We start from the raw sequence: 27,310 nt of genomic DNA, 5'->3' as shown, positions 1-27,310 counted from the left end.
AGCAAGGATACTGGAAATGAGTATGCACAGGTATTTCTGTGCATTTGAGGATTCAGATTGTCCTTAAACATTGCTGAAATCCCTGCTCTCATAAAAAAGGAAAGATTTCATATTTTGCAGTTGTAATAAGAATCTCTGAATAATAATCAATGTCATGTTACTCAACTTGATTCCCAGGAAGAACGAACTGAGAAAATGATGGCTTGCATCCATTATGCTTCAGTCTTTGTTATGCCCAATAAAGAGAATTTAAAAGAATCTTAGAATTTAAAGATAATTTTGTTGATGCCAAATAAAAGGCAACATTTGCTTTTATCCACTGATTGAAATTGCAGCAAACCATACTTCAGCTCAGCACTGCGAGCATATGTGCTGACGCTTTGTAAATGTCGTGATAGGATGAGAAAGGTCTATGTGGGGACTTGTCCTTTTTAGCTGCCCCCTACACCGCCGGTAACTTATTCATCAGAAACAATTTGAACAATATTCTATGATTCTATGAATATGGTTGCAGGTGAAGAAATCATGTATTTGTGTGGGTAATACTTTGTGTGTCACTGCCAAAATAAATACTAGTGTTTAGCAACAGTATGGTTTAACATTCTATTCCTTAAAAAACACTTCCTAAAAGTAAGGTTGGATACTTTAACTGTTGAAATCTTAATGCTCTATCTAGTTGGAGTCCTGCTGTAAGGACGGAAAGGTGGTTTACTTTATACACTACCGGTCGAAATGGGTTTTCGTGATTATCCGGTGAGCTCCTCAGGATTTTATACCAGTCAGAAAAATGCCAATGAGCACTTAGGGTCTCCATTCTCAGGGGATCGTTTGCTGGCTACATGCGGTGTCACCATTCTTCTGTTTGGTCTTAGAACACTCCAGGAAAAATAGCATTAGACCGAATTTGGTTTTGTAGCTGTGTCCATAACTGTCCTTACATCACAGACCGAACCTGAAGGATGCTGAACATCAGCAGTTCCTGCTGATACCAGCCTCTGTTGGACTACGAAGGCAGCTGTCTCCTTCTTTACAGTCTCAAAAAACAAAACAAGAAGTGGCTTGTGCAGGTTAATTACATGTTTTCCTCGCTATTGCATTTGGATCTTTACTATATTGCTTCTCCAAACATATTCCATAAAAGACTACTGGACATCAGAATCTGACAGAGACAGCAGCTCCCAGGTCTAGGCCCTGGGAATATCAGGTTTTCATGTCAGAGGAAAAGAGTGCCGAGATCAAATCGCTTTAACAGTGTTTATTGTCCTCAGGTTTGCAAGACTTCTGTTGACCTTTTTTACTTCAATAGCTACACACAAGCATCGAGCTACTTAAATGTAGGATTTTTCAACCACATTGTTTTAATTAGATTTCAAAGCAGAAGAAAGGCAACTTCCTTCTCATATAATATTCTTTTCCTTTGGCATATTTGATTTTCACAGACGTTTAAATGGATTTAAGAGGAAAATACATTGTGATTCCTCCAATACATTTTAATTGGATTAATTCTTCAATTTTTTAATGAATGAAACCAGTTAAGTTAGTGAGAATGCAGTGTTACATCTTTGGGGACCGAGGTCTGGAACCTCTCCAATAGCAAGAACAGTATTTAATTACCTTAACCTGTGACTGAATGGGTGATTGCAGCACTCTGCATGGCAATTAATTAATGTGCACATCCGGCATAAATCATATTCATTATGCACTGTCATTATTTAATGATATTCTACTTATTCTCAATGTGCTAAGATTTTTAAGACAGGCATCTTCCCTACATCTTCCTTTTTTTTCATTAGCAAAGCTAATGTAAAATTCTACTTGCAGTCAGACACGAACATTCTTAATGCTCTTCCACCAATTACTGAAGGAATAAAGAATGTAAGTTGAACACCCAAACTCCCTGAGTTTTACACAATGATTTAAACAATGAGGTAAAACATTGCACTCTAAGATTGTTAAAGGCACAAAAACATGAAGGCAAAGATCAGCTCCTAATTACAACAGAAGTCTTGGTAGTTACATTTCCTCTACATATGCCGAATCTTAAAGATGATTTACAGCTGGGAAGACGAGGCAAGTAATTCGCGCCTGGCCATGCTGCATTATACATCTGTATATTTCGTAAGTATTTTGTTGGGTCTAGCTATAAAATTATAACTGCTTATATAAAAATTGCAGTGAAGCTGTAAAAGAACTAGTTGTAGTATAATTTTAGGTGAACAAAACCGCTGTGGAGTGCTAGCGGCATACACTAAACAGGAGAAGAACGCTTGGAGCTCTCATTCTGATGGGTGGTGATCAGAACTTTAAACACAGACAAGTTCCTTTTTCTACCCTTTGAGCCCTGAATCTGTAACCTCAGGCTACTGCTGAAAATCAGTAACTGGATACGGGATGCCCAGTGAGAACTGTCTGCCAGCTGCGTTACAGCAGGTGTTAAAACAGATTTAAATGGAGATGCTGAATAGCCAGTGCTTGAGACATGAGGAAATTTAGGAGGGCGATGTATTTTCCTGAAGGGAAGGCAGGAGGCTGCATTTCTTCATCCCAAAGCAGTACGAGACAGAAGCCAGGATGTTTCCTTCCAGCACTTCACCACGCAGGCTGTGTCACTACTTGGGCACCTGGGTTCACCAGGGAATTAGTTTGAGGCTTAACAACCGCCATGTACAAGCAATGTTTGGTAGCATATTGTTATTTAAGGGTGAAATAGGAATGGGCAAAAAGTTTAGAAAGTGATCTTAATTCTTCAAGGTAGCTGAAGTGTAATGTGGGAGAGGTTCAGACAAGCCCGTTCTGTGAGCATACGCATCTTCTCCCTGCGCTGGAGAATTGATTGACTTCCTGCAGCTATTCATCTGTGATACCTGGACACCTGCTATTGCTGGACAGCTTTAATTCTGCCTTTTTGGCACCGAATTCCTGAATTGCTTACATAGGTGCGATGTGATTATCGGAGACACCATACCCCTGAGATGCAGGAATTGCTGTGCGATTAAGCATTCCTGCCACTTAAGAGAGGAATGCTTTGCCTAGATGTTTGCTGCTACCAGTACCAGGAAAAGAATTAGAGGCACAGCGTGCCTTTCACGATCTTGACATTTTTCTTGCAGAACAAGTGACCTCAAATATATTAAAGACCTTTCCACCTTCTCTCCGCAGCCTCTGTTCCCCATTCTTTACTCATTCCAACACAACCATCAATTAGCATTTCCAAGTATTTTAGCCCTTAAAACAGATGCTCTTTCATTCTGGTGCCCCCAACCAACTTATTTCAGATCAGCAAGGATCAGAAGGGCGGCCAAGCATGGGAGGATGGCACCTTCTGGGTAGCACACATGGGCGATGCAAGGCCCCCTCGCAGCCAAGCACCACAGGCCTGGCTCTGGCTCGCCACCCTAAGCCCATCGCTATCCCCTACGGATCACACTTCAGGCTCGCTCTTTTGGGGGCGCAACTGAAATCTCCACTGAAAGTCTGAAAGTTAATGGGTGTCACGTAACCAGTGGCATTCATGCTGGGAGACCGAGAGTCGCTCGGTTGTAAGGAGGAAGGGCGTGCTAAGTCGGAAGAACCATTCGCCAATTTCAGAACCGGATCACGCATCATAGCCTGCATCTTCAGGAGAGGTAACTCTTACCGGTCAAAGCTCCTCAAGTTATCTGCTCCCACCTCGGCTGCACGCGACAGCTTCTGCCCGTGTTCATAGCTCTGTGCTATGCGCGAGGCAATGAGATCACTCAAAGTAGCTAAGGTTGAAGCGACCTATGAGTCTTTACTGAAACAAGGAAGTTTTGAGAGAGGCAAGAGGCTATTCGTCTCAGTCATCTTAACTGAACGGTCCAGGAGGACAAGGCTACAACCGAAGCAGTACCGCGGAGGATGGCGGGAGCTGCTCCCCACACCTCCCACACCTGCTCCGGTGCTGGAAAAAGCCGCTACAGGGAGCTGGGAGACAGACACAAACCCGTGACTTGCCAGCCGCTGCTTCTTCCAAAGAGGTACTGGGTTTTAATCTCTCGCTACAACACGCAACATTTGATGGCTCTAAACCAAATTGCTCATGTATTACCACTAAACCACCCGGCTGCAAGAGGCAACGCGGATCAAGAGAAGCCGCGGGCGAAGCCTGGTAAGTTTAAAGCTTCAGGAGGAGCGAGCGGCTGCGCATCCGCGGCTGCCCCCGCCGCGCTGCCGCTCTCTGCCGGTGACGGGACAGCCGTAACCCGGCGCTCTAAAGGAATCCCCCCCCCTACAGCTGAAAGATTAAGCCCCCGCGGCCCGCCCGCTATTTCCCGAGGCGCTCCCGACGGCTCCTCCCCGCCCCGGCCCGGAGCCCCGCTCCTCTGAGGGGACGCCGCGAGCGCCGCCTGACGCAGCCACGCGCCCCAACGGCCGCCTCGACGCGCGCGCGCGAGAGAGGGAGGGAGCGAAGGGCTCATCCACGCCGCCTCAGCCGCCCGCCGCGCCGCAGCCAATCAGCGCCGACGGCCAACCAATGAAGGGGGAGGGGGGGAGGGGCCAGCCGCGGGGCGCCACTTCCGGTTGTGACTTCCCCCGTCACGTGCCGCGGGGGCCATGGCCGCCGGCTGCCGCCCTGCGGGCCACGTGACCCGACCCTCCCGCCCGCCCGCTCCCCCCCCCACCCCGCGGTGGCCGCTCTTGCTCCGCGGCCGCCCGACTCTATGGTTGGGCGCGCACGGGGGGGGAGCGGCGGGGCCGCCACTTCTCGCGAGAGCGGCGATGGAGGGCGCGGGGGCGGGGCCGGGCGCGGCGCTGCCGCCGGCGGGCGGGGCGGCGGAGGGAGGGGGAGGAAGTGTCATGGCGGCGGCGGCGGCGGGCTCAGGCGCGGGCTCCTCGGCGCGGGGCGGCGGCGGCTCCTCGGCGGCGTCGCGCTGGTTCTTCAGCCGCGAGCAGCTGGAGAACACGCCCTCGCGGCGCTGCGGCGTGGAGGCCGACAAGGAGCTCTCGTACCGGCAGCAGGCGGCCAACCTCATTCAAGACATGGGCCAGCGCCTCAACGTGTATCCCAGCGGGGCCTGCGGGGCGGCGGGGCCGGGCGGGAGCGGGCCGCGGGCCGGGCTGAGGGAGGCGAGGGGCCGGGGCGGGCGGCGCCGTCAGCCGCCGGCGGGGCGGCGGGAGCGCCTTCTCCCCGTGTGGGGGCCCTCCCCGGGACCCTGCCCGCTCCTTCGGCAGCCGGCGGACGGCGCGGCCGTGGGCTGGAGCCGTGGCCTTGAGGCACAGAATAGGAGGAGGAGCCTCGGCGAGCCCCCGCTCCGCGGCCTTTGTCGGCCGGCGAGGGGGCGCGGGGCGCGGGCGGCGTGGGGAGGAGAGGAGGGCCCCCGGGCCCCCGAGCTGGCCCTCTGGCACCGGCGTGTCGAGAGCGGCGGGCTTAGGCGCCCTGAAGGTACATCCTGCTGGCTTGCAGGCTCGTTTGCCTGGAAAGGGGCAGCTCCCTGTTCCCCATCCTTTGATTCGATTTAAAAATCCCAGAGTAAGACTAAAACCCCAAATCCCCCGCTCAAGTAGTTGAATTAGAAGAAAACAAAAGCGCTTGAGGCAGGATTTCGGTGTGTGTCGCCCATTGAGGAGTTTTCATTCAATGGGCGAGACGTGGCTAGTCCGGTGTAGGAATCTCCGCATCGTCTAGGAAGCAGATGGGAAAGGTATGTGTTCATATCGGTTAAGTATGCGTTAATATCAGTTCAGTCCTAAAGTGTCATGTCCTTAATTCATTTTCAGCTGAAGACAGAACGTTGAAAGCAATGATTGATGTAGAAAGCGCATCGCCTTCAGTTCTTGTAAACAATTTTCTTAATACGTAGCGTTTCCTTAATTTAATCTTCCAGATCTCAGCTTACGATAAATACTGCAATTGTTTACATGCACAGGTTTTATATGCATCATTCCTTCACAAAATTTAATCGAAATGTAAGTATGCTTTTACAGGCAGTAATAATATGCCTGTAATTTTGGCAGTCTGACTGACGAGTGTTATATTGCTGTGCTGGATTGTAAAGTTTGCTCTGTTTATAGGAATTTTAGCTTCTTATCAGCAGTTTATAATGATAATTCTTTTCAACTTTGAATTATTTTAACTAGTGACAATTAGATTTTATCTTCTGCCATCGAAATAAAAAAAAATAGGCATCATCAGCAAACACATTTCAGATGCGTGAAGAATGCATTTAGACGTTTCGAATCTGGCTGGTGCTTATGTGCTGTAGTTTGAAAGGCTGATGTGTAGGAACACACGTTTTCCTTAATGAAGGCAGTGGTAGTGCTGGCGTGGTATGCCTGACAATTATAATATGGTTATGTGTGTATCCGTATGGATTATGTATCTCTTCTTAAAAACCAGTGTAAATTCATTTAACTAGTCTAGTCTTAAGTAGCTTGATGATAAGTCATATTAGACAAGAAAAATCTTTAAATCTGTTGAGAAAATGCTGGTGCTCTTGTTTCAAGTAATGAACTGAGCACGCTGAATCTGAATACAGAGTATGTTAGGAAGAACTGAATTCTTCTGTAAAAGTGCTGTCTGTAGTTGAGTGATTTTCTAACAGGTATGGAACTGGAGGACGCCAATGTGAAAATTTTAAGCCTTTTTTATGCCCAGTATTGGATGCAATAGTTAGAAAAACAGTAATGTTTTTATGTTTAAAAAAAAAAAAAAAGTACTTTGCATCAATAGTTTATACCAACTTTGCAAGAACAGTTAATAATGGTGGTGGTATATCGCTAATTGGCAAGGATGAGTTTTCTCAGATCTTGGCTTTTCGTGATAAAATAAACAGATTGAGACTGCGATAGATGTTATGGTCTAGACCAGAGCAGACCTTGGTCTTCCAAGGGGAAGAATCTTGCAAACCTTGCACTGTCTGAAATTTGGGCAGGTACAGAGCAGGTTACAGTGTTAACCAACGCTTTTTTTTTTTTTTTTTTTTTTTTTTTCCTGGCATGAATTTGTTTATCTTTGTTGGCTGAGCAAATGGACATCAATTTGGTGTTTATTTGGCAAGAAATAACATACTGGTTTGTATTTATTTAATTATTTTTGTGCAAAATCTGAGGTAAAGTCAAACTGGCAGCAAGCTTGTTACCAAAACTTCAGTGTTGCAGGTCCTTATATAATAAAAGCTTAAGTGATTTAAGTACAACCTGAGCTAAGTGTGCATAAGCCTGAAGCACTTCAACAGGAAGAAATGTATAGTGTAGGTTTTGTTTATGTAGTAATAGAGAGCTGTGTATTGAGTGGATATACATATAAAGCAAAATGTACTTTTCCCAAAATAGTTTTCTAGTTTTGGAGCAAGAATAGTACACATGAGAATCAAGTTCCAGCAAGCTTTGTGGTGGCATATGCCCTTTGAAAGTGTTTCTGTAATGTATGTAGTGAAGGCACCAAAACAAGCAGTTGTTCCGTCTTTCTCCGTTCTGCGTACCTGCCCACGTAGCAGGGACCTGTAGCCAGTGGAAGAGGAGCTGGTGAGGCGTCCGAAGTTTTCTGTGGCTGTGGATGATTTGCAGACTTGATAAACTAGGCAGAGCTGCTTGGAATGGAGAGGTGGCTCTGTGTTAGAGCTGCTGTAGCCGGAGCTTGTGTTTAATGCATCGCCTCCTAGATTACTGTTCGTACTGTCATCTGGTGATCTAGGATAGATTTCAGTAGCAAGAAGCTTCAGCGGCGGTGTTTGGGTTTGCACCAGACACTGGAAAATGCTGGTCACTTGGAACTGGAAGCACAGTAGTATTTGGACGTATAGTGTCCTTTTTATGAAAACTACACCTGAAGTTGTATTTATGAATCTTAAAATTCGCAAGTAAGCTATGTAAGGGCTGAATGCCATGGAAACTGCAACTATTACAGGAGGGGGAAAGTGTATTGTTAAATTAATTCTCAGGTAATAGTATTCAAATAAAAGTTAAAGGCAAGTGCACTGCAAGTTAGCAGTCGGTAATACCGACTCCTGCTGAATTACTTTCTGTAGTTCTTAATGAGAGTAAGGCCAGACGGTAGCTTTGTGTGCGTACTGATGGGCAAATGCATTTTCTTCTTTTCCTATAGGGTAAAGGGGGTGGGGTCAAAGTGAATGAGAGTCACTTTTAAAATACTCCCAAACCATCTGGCAGGTTCTCTGTAGACAAAGCAAAAGCCAAGGACTGTAATAAATACTTAATATCAAATCTCCAGAGTAGTTGGCAAGCTGAAGAATGTAACGATGTTTATGCACTGCAAGAAGAAATTAACCCTTAGAAATTAAATGGTAAGGTACTGGCTAAGACCTAGCTAAAATTTTCTACAGTATATAGAGTATATCTCTACTATTTCTTTGTTTTGTGCATGTAGTGATGTTTGTCCATGGCAAGAAGGAATCTGAAGGCTGGGGCTAGAGAATTAGATGGCCATTAGTCAGAATGCCTTATGATCTCCAGCTGAAAAAATGTAGCCTTTGTTTTCTTGCTTTATTGGTAGGTTAATGGTTTTAGTCAAGTAATAAACACTTGCATATTTATCATCATGTATAATTGCTGGGTTATACAAATACGCATGTATGTCTTGCATATAAGTCACATGCAATTAATTGTTAATAAACAGGTCTTTTAGTGGAAGCTCGCTTACTGAGTAGCTGTTGTCTTTTTTTTTTTTTTTTTTTCTCAATATAAGTTACTGCTAAACTATTTTACAGGCTTTCAAGATTTTGAGGTAATTGTGAATAGGGAACAGATTTCCCAACAGTATCTTCAATCTGTAGAGCCACAGGGCTGGCACATACCAGTTAACTTAGTCATCGTTCATTTTGAATGTATTACATTTACTGCTCTAATGACCAAATATCCCTATTTTTGTGAAGTTACTGTGGGCTAGCAAGACACTTTTGAATTGCTGTGGATTATCCATGAAGTACGTACATTGAGGTGCGAAGAAGAATGTATTGAGATTTTGATATTGCAACCGAAGCAGGTTAAGACCTTGCAAGGTTGCTGTGCCCCAGTAATAGGGAAGAAACTTGCTTTAACAATTCTGGTAAGAAGAATTGGGTGCCCTGACTACTAATTTTCCCTAGCCATGCAAATGACATTTCAGGAACTACTATGAGTCTGTCTCCTCAGCAGTAGTACAAATTATTCTTTCTACGTTACTGTTGACCAGGGCATAGTAGCTTTGGTTTGCTGAGTATAAAGTTAGTCAGTGCTAATATCAGGGTGGGGAGGGAGCTTGCTGGCTTTTTATGGGAAATACTAGCCTGGCTGTTATACTTTAAAATATCTTGAAAATTAAAGTTCTTCTGGAAGTGCTGTTTCTGTAGTATTTAGTGTGTTTGGTATTATTATATAGCAAATACCTCTTTTTAGAGGCTTATCCTTCAGTACACTGTGATTTGAAGAACAGAGAAGGGGGAAAAATCCTTGGTATGCTGGAAATGAGAGGTAAGGCATCCAAATGGTAGCTGTATTTTTAAATATAATCCTTAGAAATGCCATGTGGAATACCAAGCAACCAGTTGAAAATATACTTGATGATTGTCGAGGGTGTTTTTTGTGTGACATGCACACTGGAACTTAGTGAAGCGCCTAAAGAAGGCCACAGGAGGAATTTTTTCCATGAAGTGGAAGGTAGGTGAGTTGTGTGGAGGGTTTTGTTTTGTTTCCCATACCTCTGTATTCCCTTCTGTCTCTTGTGCCCTGTCCAAATTCCAGTATTAAACAGCTGACTTTGCAGTTATGCAAAGTTCTTAAAGCTTTTATAATATGCACCAAGCTTTAGTGAGGCTGTTTTGGGCACTTCAGTTCTGGTTTTAATCTTGCAATTTAACATATTTGCCTTTTTTATGCAATGTGAGCTCCTGGTTATAATAAAAAAAAACTTTCAACTCTTTGTGTTCGCACTTGAAAAACCTTTATTATTGACTGGAACCACTTAATGTCTTATGCTAATTTGTATCACATCTAAAAACCTACTAATATGGGTATTAAAAGGGAGAGGGAGTTCTCAGAAAACTACATGCATGATGCAGATGTATTCTGAGATTATTCTGAATGCCTTCATTGTAGCAACACTGTTTTTACAATGTCTTGTACTTTTTAAGTGAAAAAGGACTTGTACCACATTTACCAATAAAACTTGCTGTACAATGCTCTTGGACTGTCATAATAAGGCTCTTATGTTTTGGTTTTTTCTATTTCAGTAGGACTTGGTTTCTGAGATTCTCAGCTAGTACAAAAATGGGATTTAGTTTCATAAATCATGTGTGTTCTGAAGATATTTCTCAAAGTTAAAGAATATTTTGGGTGCATGGTAGATAACTTGGTTAAATTATGTCATTTGTTTTATATATATAGGAAGCTTATAGCTTTGCCAAGTCTGTGTCTTTAATTTTGCTTTTTTGTTCTACTTCACTTTTTCTGCCATTTTTGAGAATTGGAAATGAATGAAAGCGTTTGAGTAACTTTGCCAGTTACACACTTAGCAGGGTGTGTCGTCTTCACTGAATACTGTATGCATGCCAAGTCTGAAGTTTTATTAGGAGTCTATTTTCCTGAATAAATACCAAGGGAGACAAAAATACTGACCTACTCTAAAGTGGGAATGAGAACCCTAGTCCTAGACAAGACAAAGACCTGAAATTCTTTGGTCAGAAGCCAACACTTCCTTTTTTAAGGAAATAAATAATTGGGGTGTACATAGCTTTCTGATGAACCAGAGATAAATGCCAGTTAATCAGCCTCCAGAACTGTGGTTTTTGTAAGGTCTTGGAGATCAGGAATTGTGTGGAGACTTCTTGGCCAGAACTGGTCCCTTTCAGTAAATTAGAAGATATCCTGAAGTCAGTCTGACGAAGAAGGTGCTTTTTTTGGAATGAAGTAAAACTTCAGTGCAGTCAGACGTAGAATACTACTGTGTGAGAATTTGCTGATGATTTAATTGTGCGGTTATTGGTGACTTGCTTTGAAGAATGTCTCTGTGAGATGTAAATATTTTCAGTCACAGTAACTGTTGGAAGTTGATTTTGCAGAAAGGTAAATTGTGAAAATTCCGTGTATGCGTAACTATACCCACGACCTATGTAGAAGGAGACCTTGTGTTAGGATATATTTGAATTAAACTTTACACAAAGCTGGAAAAACTGTGAGGTCTGAATGCAGGTACTTGGGGATAAGTGTGTGATGCTTGGTGGGGATGGTAAGGCTAGAGAGAGGGGGAGGACAGCAGGAGCACAGTTCGTTGCTCACAGTGCAGTTGCTTTTCTTCTTCAGCCCAGCAGTGAGGCACTGCTACAGACTGAATATCTGTTTGGCTGCTTGTAAATTTAAGGGGGGGGGGGGGGGGCGGAATGTGTGATCCTGGGGGGATGGAAAGGATCTTCTGTTTATTTTCTATTAAAGCTTCTTCCCATCATCCATTCTATTTCTGATTCTGTACACTTCATGACTTAACTTTCCTTCCTCAGTGACTTCACTATGTTAAGTCTTAGTTTTCAGCCCGTGATGGTGAACCTCATTGTATCCTTTCTCCTAAATATAAAAAAAAAAAAAAAAAAATTTGAACCAGTTCTAGTCTCTCTGGTGTCCTCATTAATACCTCCTCGTTTCTGTCCAGTGTCTTGTTGTCAAACTTGTTTCTTCATAACTCTGTTGACTCTTAAACATTCCCAATTCCCTTTCCTTGCTGTCATTCATGTTTCTCTGGCTTCCTGGTCTTGTCTGCTAATCTGCCGTTTCCCTGAAGCTCAGGATTATGTCTGAGAATGTAATGCTTCCTTGTAGGCTGGCCCTGGTGTGGAAGATGCTAGCCTCGGATGCCTCCCTCGGTTATTATGCCTGCCCTAAATCACTGAAGCACACTGGGCTTGTGTAGATGAAACAACTGTAAATGAGAGAGATCTGTGTTGGTTCTTGCATTACTGGGCTGGAGCACAGTTTGTCTGCTCCGTAAAATATATGGCATGCATATGTTGGGTTATACATCTGTGTGCTACTGTACATCTTCTGCATCTTCTGGCACTTCAAAGCTGTTGATACTCTAGCTTTCTGACTGCAGAAAGTCTTTCCGTTGCATTTAGTGTTTAAAAGTTTATCTCCCAGCTTAAGTGAGACATTATTTCAAGTAATATGTCCCTAGCAAAGGGAATTTCTTCCACAATTTCAAAACATTACTTCAAGCAACATGGGTAAGAACATCTCGAAAATCATCAGAAGTCTTAGAGAGTTAATATGGCCTTGTTCAGCAACATCTGACTTCAGGTTTTTATTCCATTCATTTGTAAGGCTTAAGTTACAAGCTTCTTAAAAAGAAACCAGTTCTTTTGTCTCTGTTGTGGAAGAATTTGTTCCCTCTGACTTGTTTTGCGTGGTTTGGGTTTTTTTAGAATGCTAGATTTCTTCATGGCACATTGCTAGGCACCAAAGGGTATCACCTTCCCAGGGCGTCAGGTTTTCCTCAAGTCTGCCAGCTTACAAGTTTTACTTAAGATCCAAGTGGACATTTCAGACTGATTTAAGGAGGCAAAAAGTACTCCCTCAATACATTTGAAAGCGCCTGAAATGTAATGGGTGATCACTTCAGTGTTTGATTCTAATTAGTTTGTTGCAGTTTTCACTATATTGCGAATTTTCATACCAAATGTTTTAATTTGGCATAACAAAGGGCTACGTGCTAACCAAGAAAACCCCTCACTTTAGGGGGAACTATGGCTGCCATTCAGTTCATTCAGTCTATTTCTACTTGGGCATTGAATGAGAAATCCAATACTTGCACTGCTTGCACCATGCATTAATTACACACTCAACAGGCAGCCAGTTTGGTCTCTGAATAAATGCTTTACACTGGCTTAATTTTAACCAATTTAATGTGCCAATGTCTATATTAAGATTTCCACTGCCATTTTAATTCATGTTTGACATGGCCAACGTTGCATACGAAGAGGACCCTGATTCTTCTAAGTAATTTAGGGTTGGCTGTGTTCTGTATATAGATACATCAGTCATTCTAGCTGATAACTAGGCATTGAGACACTACTTAATAGCTGACTCCTAGGTGGTACTGAACTGCGAATGGGTGCTTTGCTGCCAGCTTATGACAACTAGAGGTTTATAAAAATTTTCATCTTTAAACGTAATTTGTAGTGTTTACTAACATTTAATGTAACTGCTGTTTTGTGAATCCTTGTGCTTTGTTCACCAGATACTGCTGGGTATGTAGTAAAGTTTCTAAGAGTAAGCTTTTATGCATACAGCCTATGTTTATATAACAAGCTGTTTTCTTTAAAGTTCTCTGCAAAGTTTCTTGCTTTTTAGGAGAGTCAAATGCTAGCAGAACTTGTGATCAGCTGTTTTGACTTGTACTGAAAAGGTGGTGTGATGGCTCACTACTGTGCAAGAAATTGGATGAACTTTCTCACGAAGTATATTTAACTTGAAACAGCCTGTTCTAGTGTGACTAAATCTTCTGGACCAAATCTATTCTTCTTATGTTGAACTAGAATTAGTTTGACCTCAGACATCTTACTCACAAATACATTTATGTTACTCCTTCCCTGTGCTGCTGAGAGGATCACGTCGGTTATAAAATAAAACATGATGAGTTATTTTTGTTGCCTTGCATGATTTCAGAACTGGTTAAAAAAAGAAAAATCCAACTTCTTAAACCTTTTCTAATTACCAGTGTAGACTCTCCATAAAAATTAAAGTCCTACTTGTAAAAAGTTTAAAAAATACATCTGTGTTTTTCTTCTTCAGATAATATCTCCTACGGCATTGTTTTTGGCTGCAAAAGTGGAAGAACAGCCACGGAAACTAGAACATGTTATTAAAGTAGCACATGCCTGTCTTCATCCTCAAGAGCCACAACTGGATACAAAGAGTGATGTAGGTGGAAGTCATGGTTTTAAAGATAATCAGATGACACTTCATCTAATGATCTCTTATATTGTCTTGACCAGGTTATTGCTGTCTGCCAACGAGAAAAAACTTTTGGGTTTACACTATTTAATTCTTTTGTATTACTTAATATAACTTATTAAAGACTGAAATATTTGTGTTATGAAACTCTTAAGATGTTGTTCCATCTTGAACTTGCATTATTTGTAAGACTTGTACATGTATAGTAGAAGACTAGACTAGATGTTAAATAAGAGGTTTCATGCGTGGCTCCGTAAGTTACACAGTTTGGTGTTCAGGACACTGTTTGTTTTCCTTAGTCAGAGGCTCACTGTGCACTGTTGTCTACATTCTGTTTTAAAGGATGCAATACAGTTGTCAGCTGCTGCCTCTGCTATACATGGTCTTCCTTTCATTTGCCAAAGTTTGTACAGTTTCCACCTACTTTATAGTTCACGCTTTCTTCTCCCGAGATGAGTCTTCCTGAAACCAAACATAAGAGGAAGTATGGTGGGAACGCACCAGAGTTGTTCAGCTTGAAGGTCAGGCTGAGCTAGTTATCCTGCTGGACCTCAGCTGACGTATAAAACTCTTTAAGCACCTTTGCCATGCTCCCAGTTCTTGGAATGACATGTGGAGGTATATATATATATGTATAGGTATGCATTTGAGCCCGCTAGCTTAACACAGGCCAGCTGAGTATCTCCAGCTGTATTTTAAAGTACTTGTAAAATGGATTACCTGTCTAGAGATACTTGAGTTCATTTGCACTGGCAAGCCTTTGTAATTCTTATAGTATCCCCCCCACTCCTCCCAAAAATGCTTTGCTGGAATAGATTATATGAGGTCCAGGCTAAGTAAATCTTACTGTGAAAGATGATTAGGCTGGTGTAACTTAATTTGCAGTAACGCTTATACTGGTAGAAGAAAGTATTACCACAGTGAAGTGTTCCGAGTTGTCAGCTCTTAACTGGCTTGGGCAGTGTTCTTAATTTGTGTTGCTAGTACCAGTATTCAAATAGGAAGTGTATGATTAAAGTTTTGAGACAATAGATAGCTACATCTTGACCTGTTTGCTTATTTGTTTCAGGCATACCTTCAGCAAGCCCAAGAGCTGGTTATACTTGAAACAATAATGCTTCAAACTTTAGGTATGTCTTTCTAAATATCTCCTGTGCAGCCAGCTTACCATGAAGAAGTAATGGGACCCAAGTAACTGGATTTTTGATGTGCTATTGGTACACTAGAATTTTACTATTTTTTTTATACAACTTCTGACCTGTGAATTTAGTTTCATATTAGCAGTTCTGTGGTGTTCACTTTGGAGAAAAAAAAGGCATATCTATGCTTGTGAAATAGATGCTTCTCACAGTTTGGGGTAGAAATGTGTACCCTTCCAAGTAGATTTTACTCCAAAGTAGTAACTACATTGATCTTTCTTCATATAAGGTAACGTGTTGTACTGGGTTAGCTGTGTATGTGTTCTGAAGCGGTTGGGAAGAGCTTTATACAAGTGCTCTTCCCAATTTTTGCCTTTCAATAGAAGAACGTTATGTAATTGAGCAGGGTTGCTACCTCTGAACATCACGAGTCGTAGTGTAACCATTTAATGGATTCAGGTGATTCCAAAAGTTGAACTGGTAAGAAACTTTTCTGACTTTAAAGTAACATAGAGACAATTACAGCTAGCAGGCCTGCGAACATGGACTTACTCAGATATTCTTAAATACAACTTTTGAGTATATTGGTTTTAAAAAAAAAAGCTAACAGTAGTGACCTAATTCTTAAAATAGTGTCATAAACAAAGAAAGGTTTCTTAAGTCACTGACCTACAAATTGACTTAATTTGTAATTTCATAGATGCAACATGTTTAAGTCCCAGAAATCAATGAATAAAGTGTGTGCACACACACGTGTGTATTTCAGTGTGTCTGTAATATAGCTTTACTGACTTATTAATGTACTAGAAACTGTTGAGATATGTTCAACTTCAAAAATACAGTAACTTCCCAAGTATATGTATTTTTAGGACTTGAGATTCCTGAAGGAATGCTTTACTAATTGATCTTGAAATGGCTATACCATCTACCATTTAAAAGTATGAAAAAGTGCAGAATAAAAGGCAGTTAAATAGTGTTACTTGATCATCAGTGCAAAGGTTTAGCAAGCATTTTAGGTCTGTGGGGAAAGGAAAGAGGTTTGGGGTTTGTTTTTATTTAACAGATGGAAATGTATAGTTCTAAAACGTATTCTTAACTCTTCAGGTTTTGAGATTACCATTGAACATCCGCACACAGATGTTGTGAAATGTACGCAATTAGTGAGAGGTCAGTGACTTTTAACCACTTCTGTAAGTCCTTTTTTACCTTTCTAGTAAAATTTGAAGGTGATGTTATTTGTCTAATATGATCTTCAACTGTTATCCAAAGAGTTTGTTTAAAGCTAATTACTGAGAGCTTGATCTTAACTTTTAGAGTCTGATAAAAGAGTCCAGTTCTCTGTCCTTCATGATATTTTTGTTTGCTTATTAGCTTTGATTTTAATAATGTCTGTTCCATGTTTTCTTAAATGACAGAAGCAGTTAGTAGTTGAAAACTGAATAGCCAACTACTTAGTATCGTTCTGGGTTGATGGTTTTCACGCTGCAATAGTTTGTACTGAGTAAACTTTAGTCTGCATATTGGTTGATGGCTAATGCTAGCTATCTGCCAAGCAGATCTTTTTAGGTAATGAACTGCGGGATAAAGAGAATGCATAGCAGGTCTGCTATCACATGCAAATACTTCAAGATGTGACTAATTCTTTTTCTGGAGCAGGGCATACTTAACTTGTTTTGGATGGTAGCACAAAATCACAAACCTTTTGTTGAACAATCATATCCTCTAACTTGTACGTAGCTCATTAATGTGACTCTAGCTAGAAACCTGTTTTGTGCTTTAATATTTCTTGTTGAATTTTGGCAGACTTTCTTCAACACTTAAATTGGTTTCCTTTGGAGCTTTAAAAAAAGAGAAAAGTCCTCACATAAGGTGGAGGATGGAAAAATTAGGAATCAATTGTAAAAGCACCTAAAACAAGCTTTTCATTTTCATTACATTCCTTATTTAAAAAGTGTTTGGAAATTATTAGACCATGGTTGTTAGTCTTTAGTCATTAGCTGTTTTTGCACTGAAAAATGCAAAGTTAAGTGCTTCAAAATTTTGGGGTTTTTTTTCCTTCTATAAAATACAGGAAAGTTAGGTGCAACTTAATCATGTTAACTAGGTCTGTTTTGTAGTGACTCTAGAATTAAAGTTGCTCTTTGAAGGGACAGTTATCTCTTATTTTAAAGTAGCTTACTGGTATAGTGTCTTCAGAGTTTGAGTCTGAATATGCCTGGTGCTGTGTATAACTTGTTTGCATATAAAGTAGCTTTATTGCTGTTCTGGCTATAAGGTAATGATTCTTTGCTTTCTGTCCAGATTTGGTTGTGACTTGCTGCATAAGTCTAATTGCACCTAACATCTCAGTAGTCTGCATCAGTAGCTCTATAGGGTTTTGTTTGGATTTTCTTAGCTGTTGGTCAATATGAATGTGAGCACATATTTCACTGTTCTGTGTGAGCCCCTGCGCTTCTGCTTGGTATTTGGGGTGGTGGGGAGGGGTGGCAGGCAGTATTGTAGCTGCATCTGGATTTCCACTTTAGCCAGTGTATTTGACTTGAGCTGACAAGAAGAAAGACTACCCAAACTCTATTTCCTTTAGTCAAAGGTAGATACTACTTTAAGACAGTTCAGCTTTTTCCTGTGTGTTTTTTATGCTGCTTTTGTGTACTGACAAAATTCATACGTTGAAGGTACATGCTACTTTTTAAATTTGACATTTTAAAGCTAGTATTTAACATCAGTGCAGTTTAACAAAATACTTGGAATCCAAAATTATACGAAGTCTTGAAATCTGAAGACTCCAGTGAGGGCTGAAAATCCATGTACCTCAAGGACTGGTACAAAGGGAACGTAATACATCTGATGCTTGAAAACCTACTCACGGGAGTATGTGTGCTCCTTAGTATGTGCGCATGCAGGTGGGATTCTTGTCAGCATATGCCCTTCTAGGGGTGGTATAGGCTGTGAACAGAAGGTTTGAGTACCTCATATTAAAAAAAAAAAAAAAACAAACCCAACTTTAATCCATAAATTAAAAGCATTGAGCATGAAATCTGTAGTCATGCACGCAAGTCAAGCAAGTAGAGAGCAATTGCAGTGGAGCATTAGTCTTACGTATTCAGCAAATAAAGAGATGGGCTTTTGGGCACATCTTCAAAGATGCAGTGGGATGATTTTAGTTCTCTCTCTCTCTTAACATTTATTTATTGGACAGTATGTTATTTTAATGTGAATAGATGCAACACTTTAGATATCAAGTCCTGAAGCTTTCAAAATATGTCTAAGACTTGTCAGTTTTAAGCCTTTAGTGCTGAAGGGATTGACTGAGAAGTTAAAGAAATGCAAGGGTGCTTCATCCAGTTCTGGTAACATGTCTTCTGGGACAAAAAGCACTATTTCAGAAGGCAAAGAGATACCTTTTTTATTAAAGGTGATTAACTTATCCAAGATTATTATGATTAAAACCTTCAGCTGTAGGTTTGAGGGGAGAAGGAAGGGAGGAATATGAGGTGGCTAAGTATCAAAAGAGAGGCAACAAAGTTAGCTGAGGTATGCAAGTGTACTTAAGGTTTTGGCTTAGCATGTGTGCCCTGAATTGCCATGTGGTGAGAAGATGCCCTGGTCCCTCAAACTTTTGCTGGCTAAACTTAAGTGACTAAGAGGATGGCTGATTCTCTACATCACTTTTTGTTGTCTTGCATCCAGGGTAATGTGCTTTATGCTGTCACTGTTACCTGTATTAACCTGTAAGCTACCCCCTTTAAAAACAAAATGAATAAAACCCTAGGTTCTGTTGGTGATGCTCAAAAGATTCAGCGAAGTCCTTTGTCAGAAGACTGTCTAGTCTAATAGTGGCATACCAGAAACAGTTGCTGGAAGCCAAAGCTGAACAAGTAAGTGAGAATTGGTGCAAATAAACATAATTGCTTCAATATACAAGTAAAGAAAAAGTTGAATTCTTCATCTCTAAGATTGAAAGACTTTCTGAAAGTAGTAGTAGACAACACAGAACATTGTAGATAAGGGCTGATGGGATAGCTACGTAATGACTTACGATGTTCAGGCGTAAGGTATCTAATTATTCTTCTGGTTTTCAAAGATTCATGGGTTCATGAAATCGTTCCATCTTTACAGTTTGGTCAGTATAGTAGACAAGGAGAATGGGGTAGGCTCAGACTTTTTTCTGCACCATTCTTCCTCAGTGTCAAGAGACTGAGAAGAGGAGACAGGACCATCATTCCTTGGGATCCTACAGGTCCTCTTAAGGAATCTGGAGGCAGTGGATCTGTGAAGGCCTGTCAGCAAGCTTCAGTGCCCATTCCAAGGATGCTCCAGTACTGAAGAGAGAAGAAAAGGGAAGAGGGGAAAAAAGAAAAGAGAAAAGAAAAAACACCACCAAAAACTGTTCCCAGTGTCAGACTACCGTACTGGCTTGAATGCTAGTTGAATGATCAGCAGTGAAACTGCCCTAGTGCCGAGACCATGGAATCATGACATGGTCCTCTTAAGCTCTGGTGCAAAATCTGTCTGTTCCCAGCCTGCTTCTGGTGGAACTTGAAGGGGAGGAATCTGTATCCTCGTCTCCATCTTGGGAAGTCTTCAGTCGTTCCTTTTTCTGTGTTGGTACACAACCTTCTTTTGGAAATGAAGATTGGATCCCAAGGATTTCTGGGATTGTTCTCGCCACTCTACAGGTTATCAGGTATCTTGAATGCCCGTGATCCTTACTAATCTTTTGTGGAAATTGCACTGTCAAATTCTTCAAACATACTATAGTATCTGTGTGCACAGCTGCCATTGGTTAAATTGGGCTGATAAAGACAAGGTGGCAGAAGAGGAGATGAATCTGAATTAATCTGCTTTTTCAGAGGGTATTCTGGTGAGGAAAATTTAAATCTTTGTATACTAAGTGGTGTGGAAAGATCCTAAACACCAGCTGCACTCCAGCACTGCTACAGGAGGCTTTCACATTCTGAACTTTCACCTCAGGCTTTTACAGGCCTGTTCCCAAGGTTTAAAGACTTTGAAGAATGTGAAGCCACCAGGACTGCTCAGACCTGAATGCCTACAGCATGGCCTCCTCCAGCCCTTTCCGGATACAACAGGCATCTGCCAGCATAGCTCCGTTCAGAGCCTGGGGCTTTTTTCCTTTGGCCCAGAAGGACTTCAGCAAGCTTTCTCTCTTCTGATGTTGACTGGCTTATCTGCAGCCTCCTCGTTCCGGGGAATGCTTACGATTTTGTCAGGGTCCTGGGCATGGCCAGCTACCACTCTCCTGAGGGTGACTTGCCAGTCACGTTTTCATGATTATCTCAAGGTTCAAGATAACCTAGTGTTGAAGAAAAGACTCAGATATCTTGGAATTGCAACCAGTTGAATTGTGTGGCTATGCCCAGTAAAAAGCGTTTTGGTTTCCAGTTGGGAATTTCTTGGAGACAGTAGCCTTTTGGAAGCTGTATCGGACAGCAAGTCCTGTTTCAAAATCTTGATTACTGCTTTGGTAATCCCCTGCCTTATGGTTGCTTCTGCTGCAGTGAGGCAGGGAGAGTGTTTTAAATCACTCCTGACTGATAAAATATAAAACTGATTATTAATGGCTGGCATCACAGTAATCAGTCCTGCGACTTGTGAGTTACACCAGAGAAGCTCTGCTGGCTTGTTTTAGCCTCTGCTTCAAGATTATTTTAATTTGGAGATGCACTTTCCACTGCTGTAAAGGAAATAACACACCAAAATATAGGAACCAGAATTTGTTAGCTTTAATTTTAGTGATGGATTCTACTAAACCAAAGCTGTCCTAAACGTAAGAGAAGAGTTTGGGACGGATATTTTCAGTTGTGCCTGGTGTTACCATAGGCTTTAGCTGTGAGCTAAAATTTCTTGCTGGTTTTGGCAATGATTATTCAGCTGTAAATAAGTTGAAACAGTATCGTACCGCCGGTAGTATAGGTAAGGTATTTAGCACATTAATTTTTGACTGAGGCTAAAATGTGTGTTTCAAGATGTGATTCTTTTCTTCCAGGTATGTGTTTTGATTTACTCAACTTTCAAGCTGATGTTAAATAGAAGTTTTCTGGCATCTGCTTTTCTTCCTTGTTGAAAAGGGACATTTCAGTGAGAGTAGAGATGCTTCTTGGCCCGGTCCCTTATTTCAAACCTGTAACTTTACAGAATATAGAAAACATTGAAGATCCTTTAAACATTACTTTGATGAAAAATGAAGAGCAAGACATCAATTTCAGTCTTATTCAACCATTCTGTATTTTCATTTGTTACGATAGTCTCATTTCACTTGTTCTTTTCTGGTAATACTGCCTTACATTTTTTTTGATGGGGGCGGGGGGAGGAAGAGGCTGAATTCCATGGTTATCTGGCATGCAGTTGCCATTATAGTTTGCAAACTAAATATTACAGTATAATGCTGTCACATTGTCAGTTCACCTTTTTGATTATTATGGATTAGTAGAATTTGTGTGTGGGAACGGATCCTGTTACCTTGCTACTTCCACATTCTTCTCGGATTATGGCACTGCCCGGCTGTGTAGCATGAAGACAAATCTAATTTATACTCCTTGTCAATCGTTAGAAGTGGAGTTAAATCACATATTTAATATGCTTTGTTAAGTTAAATTTTAAAAGCCATTGCAGTCTTTCTCAAACTTTGTGGAAAGATGATTATGAAAATAAAAGTTTAACAATAATCCCTTTGACATAAAATTCAACAATACACTTTCTGCAGGTAGCACTGATTTCAAGTGATAGTGTCAAAGTAAGAATTCAATGAAGGCTGCATTCAATCTTCAGTTAAAACCATTGTGGCCAGCTATTCCATTATATGCATGTTACAGTAAGTTCTCTTCCTTGAGTGAGGAGCGTTGGGGTTTCACTGGCCGGGGTCAGTGCTAGGTGGCTGTAACAGCCTAAGTCGTTAGCTTTTCATTTCTGGCACGTTGCAGTCTTGTGTGGTTTTTTGGTTTTTGGGGGGGGGGGCTGGTTTTTTTTTCGTGACTCTAACTAAAATGAAGTTGTTTATTTCCTCTCGAAGCTTTGCTGTAGGTTTAACAAATGTGGAACAAAATGTTACGAGTACGGTGCTCTTAATTAGAGGGAGCAGAAACTCGTTTGATATTTTTTTTTTTTTTTAACCATCTAGCTTGGGAGCTTGCTGTGTTGCAGGGCTTTGGGAGAGAGGTGTGGCTGTTTTCGGGGAGGTGCTGGGGGGTGGGAGGGGTGTTCTCCCGCTGTCCTGCCATGCTCCTCTCCAAGAGCAGAACTCGCACGGTGCTATGAATTGGCTTTTACTGACTGCCTTCCTGCAGTCCATGGTTATGCTCGGGGCCATCCGAGCGCGAGGGGGGGAAGCAGGTATTCCGAAAAGAGAGAGCGCTCGGGCGTGAGGCGTTGGCGGGGTAGGTCAGCAGGGAGAAACTGTCCTGGGGATTGTACGGGGGGTGGGTCAGCAAATGGAATGACTGGTCCAGCTCCAGTTACTGAATGTAACGGCCTCTTCTCTGTCTCGGAAAAGACGATTTTAAAGGCTAGTTAGCTAAACTGAGACCAGTTCTGTGGCAATACCAAGTGGCGCTTTTGGAAGGTTAAGACTGCTTCAATTTTGGAATGAACCTGACAAATCAGTGCAGCTCTTTAATCTCTCCGTTTTTCTTTTCTTACAGCAAGCAAGGATTTGGCACAGACATCCTATTTCATGGCTACCAACAGGTTGTTATCCTGAACCTCTTTGTTGCACTGTTGTAGCACACTATAGCTTCCTTTACTGCAGGGCCCCCTACATGTGTCTTACCCTTGTTGCAGCAGGAGAGTGGGCCATCTACAGTGGTGGTACCTTCCTGTTTGCAGTGCGGTGTATTGTACAAGGGCCTCATGGCACAAAGGGGTTAAATGCACAATGAGAAGTGTAGTGGTGCTTTCTGATGACATTTTCTCGATTGTGAGTGCATAAGTCTAAAATTGGTAGCCTGAATAGCAGCTAAAGATTACAAAGAGCTAAACTTAACCTAGAAATCCGAGCGTCTTGGTAAGTACAAAACTATTTTTAGTTTACACTTGTAGTTAATGGCAGTTTTCTCTTAACTTTAAATATATTGATCCAGTCTTAACTTATAAAATTGTAGCGGGCCTAAGATCTTTTCAACTAGCTGATTTGTCTTTTCAGACAGACTAGCAGTAGTCCAATGTTATTCCTTTTAGAAACAGCTCTTTAATCTTTAATATAGAGTTTTAAAACTTAAGTACTTACATAAATTTAAAGTTCTGGAATTCCGAATGGGGATTGTGTATTCATAGCCTGTTGTAGAAGGATGGAATTTGAGAGCAGACTTTAGTCTGGATTTCTCGATGACTTCAATTTACTTCTTGCGAAACAACTTTCAGCTTTATTTAAGAGGATTATGTTACACGTAGATAGTTTTTAAGCAATATCTGCTGCTTATTAGAACTCTTCCAAATAAATATTTCTTGGTGGTCCCTTGATGGGCAAGGTTCTGTATGTGAAACAGCTGTTAAGAAAAGGTGCGATAAAGCAGTGAAACTGAACCATTATCTTTGTGCCGCTGCCAGCTGGAAGCTGCAGGCGAGTTCACAAATGCCACAGATCCAGGCCAAGGGAAAGCTAAGCCCACAAGTAATGCACTTGGCCTCTGTGCAGCTGCTGGGTACCTTCTTCTAATTGTCTCGTCAAAGACTGCAGAATCAGCTGTATGCTTTTTACTGTAAGATTTTAACTGACTGTATTATACTTCTTTCTTTTTATTACTTAAGTACAGTAGAATAACTGGTAAATTTATTTACTGTTCATCGCACTTTTTATAGCAAAAGCAAATTAAACTTTTCTACCAGACAAATGCCCTGCCCTTGGTTTTGTTAAGGCAGTAAGCTATCATATGAACTTAATCAGAAGAATGTTCCGTGAACTAATGTTTAACTGCTGTTGCTTGACAGATTCTCTTATTCTGTATGTTAATGGCTGATCTCTTTGGGCTTTGTTTTACATGTTTGATTTCCTTTGGTTCCTCATTTCGAAATTTGTGCAACAGTCTTCACCTTACTACATTCTGTCTTCAGTACAAGCCTACAGTGATAGCATGTGTGTGCATTCACTTGGCCTGCAAGTGGTCCAACTGGGAGATTCCAGTGTCAACTGATGGAAAACACTGGTGGGAATATGTAGATCCTTCAGTTACTCTAGAACTACTAGATGGTAAGCAATACTGCCTTTTCACATCTCTAAATTCAAGGGTTTATTTGGCAAAAACGGGAGCATCGTATAGTAAGAGCATACCTTTAAGGCTAAATTAAGTCTCGCTGGCTTCACGTACCGGATCCTCGGGTGAGAGAAAGGTGTAGGAGAGGGGAGAACTTCAGAAGACAAACTTAGTTTTGAGACCCTTTTCATTTCATCCTGTGGGCTCAGGCATCCACGTACCTTTTGTCGGTGCAGGTTAGAGTCTGGTTTCTGAGTGCTTTCCAGAACGAGGAAAGAGATGGAAATCTGCCGGTGCAAATTCACACAGTCCTGCTCGTTTTATGTACATCACTGGTCCAAGTTTATGGCTGCACTGTCACTGAAACAACTGTTCTTAAGGCTATACATAAAATTGCCGTGTTTATGAAGGTAGTTGTATGTTAACAATTTGGGATAGCTTATGGTATCTCAAACTCCTGTAAAATATTTTTTTTTCTTGTTAAATGGGTTCTTTCCAGAAGAAAGCATATACCTAGAAGACCATATACCTAGAAGCTTACTGTCTTTTGAAATAGTACTTACTGCAGTGGAGTCTGAATTTAAGGCCTCCACACGCTACTGTAGTGCAGGCGGTAGCTTCCGGGGCTTCCAGATCTATGTATTGGACTTTGCTATTAGTTCCCAAGTGAAACATTTGTTTCAGGGTAGTGGTGGAGGCCTCCAGGCTTGGTGCAGCCCAGCATAGCTCCCCGTGGCCTGCTTTTCTCCTCTGCTGAGCTCTTACCTTAATGGCAACATTATTTTTATTCAAGGTGAAAACTCGAGTAGATGTCATGTCTAGCCCAGAACCAGAGTGAGCCTGAAATCACAAGTTCACGTGTCCATCTTAGCAGGCTTCTTTAAGTTGTCTCTGTAGTTTCAAATACCACCCTGCCTTCCTTCTCACCTGGCTGTTGTTTTTGTGCGTTTGGTAAGCGTGCATCGTTCTGATTTTGAAAATCCCACACGATGTGTGCTGCGAGCTCATGGCGAGCACTGCTTGATTCTGCAAGCGTTCGTGGAGCTGGTGTGTAATAGGCTCGGGCAGCCTGAAGGGCTGAGGCAGTTTGGCACTTGGCAGCAGCTTAGTTTATGACTCGCGGAGTTCTGGAGAAGCCAGTTCTTCCAGACCTGCAAGAGATCTACTTTTGCATTCAAATTTTGACTGTACCTAATAGTTTTTAGCTCATGAGTAAAATTAAATTTCAGTGGAAAGTATTTTTATTTGCAGCTGACAAGCACGGAGACCTGCATTTCCTTGTGGACATACTAATTGCAAGGATCTTTGGTTTTTTAACATGGCCAGCTACTTTGCCTTGAACGCAAATTCATCAAAAGCTGTTGTTTACACCAGGGTGCTTCAAAGGGTCTAATGGCTTGTCTTTTGTTCAGAGCTGTTGTTGGTTTTTCCTGAAGTTCAGTGGAATGACTGAAACAGTGACTTAGAAATTTATACTTTAAAGGAAATGTAACTTCGTACAGGAAATGCCCAAGCTGAATGGCAAGGATGTTATTTTAGGAGCTATTGTTTGTGCAGATCCCTCTTGAAATTTTTGGTCTAACAAATCCAGATTCTGCAAGAGTAAAACCAAACTCTTAAATTCAAACTGTTTTTTTTCCAAATGTGTGTAGTGGTCAGAAGTCTGTCATAGTGAAATACTGTAGCTTTTTTTCTTCAACACTTGTCTAACAAAATTCTTTATTAAATATCAAGTCAAGTCATGTGCAGCCTGTAGTAACTACTGCAAAAGCTGTATACTGTTAGTCTAGAAAAATGCTTGAAGTTTAACGTGGTTATTACAGAATCAGATGTAAGAAATGGCTTTGGTTTTTTTTCTACCCAGAGCTAACTCATGAGTTTCTGCAGATACTGGAGAAAACGCCTAGCAGGCTCAAGAGAATTAGAAATTGGCGGGTAAGAAATTTTCCTATAACAGTGTTTAGCAAAAAGAGGTGAACTTCCAGGAGAATTATGAACCAAGGGAAAACGTTTAGTTGTATCTTATTTGCTCTTTATTCCTGCAGCTGGGTTGGGAGGGGGTGAAACCTTGAGTTGGCTCTTATCCTCACCTTTGAGCTAAATTAGAACGTACCGTACAAGCCTTCTGAGCTCTGTATCTTCTCACTTCTTTCCTTTTTGCCTAGGCTAATCAGGCTGCTAAGAAACCTAAAGGTGATGGACAGGTATCGGAGAACTCGCTTCTCGGTTCATCTTTGGTCCAGAATTCCATTTTGGTGGATACAGTTACCGGTGTAGCTGCAAACACAAGTTTCCAAAAACCATCGGCATCGTTTCCTGCACCGGTACCTCTGACCTCAGGAAGTATTTCTGTTCCAGACAGTCACGCACCTGAAAATTTGGCAATATTAGCTACAGGAATGCCAAGTACCTCATACAGTTTGGCATCGCACCAGGAATGGCCTCAGCATCAAGAACAAACAAGGACGGAACAAATATACTCTCAGAAACAGGAGGCGTTACCTGCTAGTCAGTACAATATGAACTTCCAGCCAGGGACGTCCGTACAGTTGCACTCTGGAGTCCATCACAGGCCTGACAAACTTTCTGAGCATTCTACTGTCAAACAAGAATATTCTCACAAGTCGGGAAACAAACACCACGGACAAGTTGCTGCTCCTGTAATAATTCCTCAAAAAATGTCTTTGGATAAATACAGAGAGAAGCGCAAACTAGAAACCCTTGAACTGGATGTGAGAGAACACTACGTAGCAACCCCAGGCGAACAGCAGCATAAAAAACACGCGCAGCCACAGACAGCCAGCAGCTCTTCTTCCGTTACGTCTCCTATTAAAATGAAAATTCCTATTGCGAACGCAGAGAAGCCTGAAAAACACTTGTCTGATAAGAAAGAGAAGGGTGGCTCGCTCAAACTCCGTATACCAATCCCACCCACAGAAAAGGGTGCCAGTAAGGAGGAGCTGAAAATGAAAATTAAAGTTTCTTCCTCAGAAAGGCATAGCTCGTCGGACGAGGGTAGCGGGAAAAGTAAACATTCGAGCCCCCACGTTAGCAAAGAGCATAAGG

The 27,310-nt window shown here is 41.6% G+C and overlaps 1 protein-coding gene across 2 annotated transcripts in view; it reads left to right on the top strand.

Annotated features, from left to right (window-relative positions):
- Positions 1-4,963: 4,963 nt before the first annotated feature.
- Positions 4,964-27,310, top strand: part of CCNT2 (cyclin T2) — a 24,034-nt gene continuing 1,687 nt past the window's right edge. For both annotated transcript variants that reach the window (XM_075710795.1, XM_075710796.1), the window contains exons 1-9: positions 4,964-5,021; positions 5,847-5,928; positions 13,738-13,866; positions 14,969-15,029; positions 16,143-16,205; positions 22,697-22,742; positions 24,077-24,240; positions 26,109-26,179; positions 26,410-27,310. The exon at positions 26,410-27,310 is cut by the window's right edge. In XM_075710795.1, coding sequence (XP_075566910.1) covers positions 5,002-5,021; positions 5,847-5,928; positions 13,738-13,866; positions 14,969-15,029; positions 16,143-16,205; positions 22,697-22,742; positions 24,077-24,240; positions 26,109-26,179; positions 26,410-27,310 — 1,537 coding nt within the window. In that variant the 5' untranslated portion in view covers positions 4,964-5,001. The remainder of the gene's footprint in view (positions 5,022-5,846; positions 5,929-13,737; positions 13,867-14,968; positions 15,030-16,142; positions 16,206-22,696; positions 22,743-24,076; positions 24,241-26,108; positions 26,180-26,409) is intronic.

This window comes from Pelecanus crispus, chromosome 5 (assembly GCF_030463565.1).
Source record: "Pelecanus crispus isolate bPelCri1 chromosome 5, bPelCri1.pri, whole genome shotgun sequence".
Taxonomy (NCBI): domain Eukaryota; kingdom Metazoa; phylum Chordata; class Aves; order Pelecaniformes; family Pelecanidae; genus Pelecanus; species Pelecanus crispus.
This window is presented reverse-complemented; position numbering and strand designations above follow the sequence as displayed.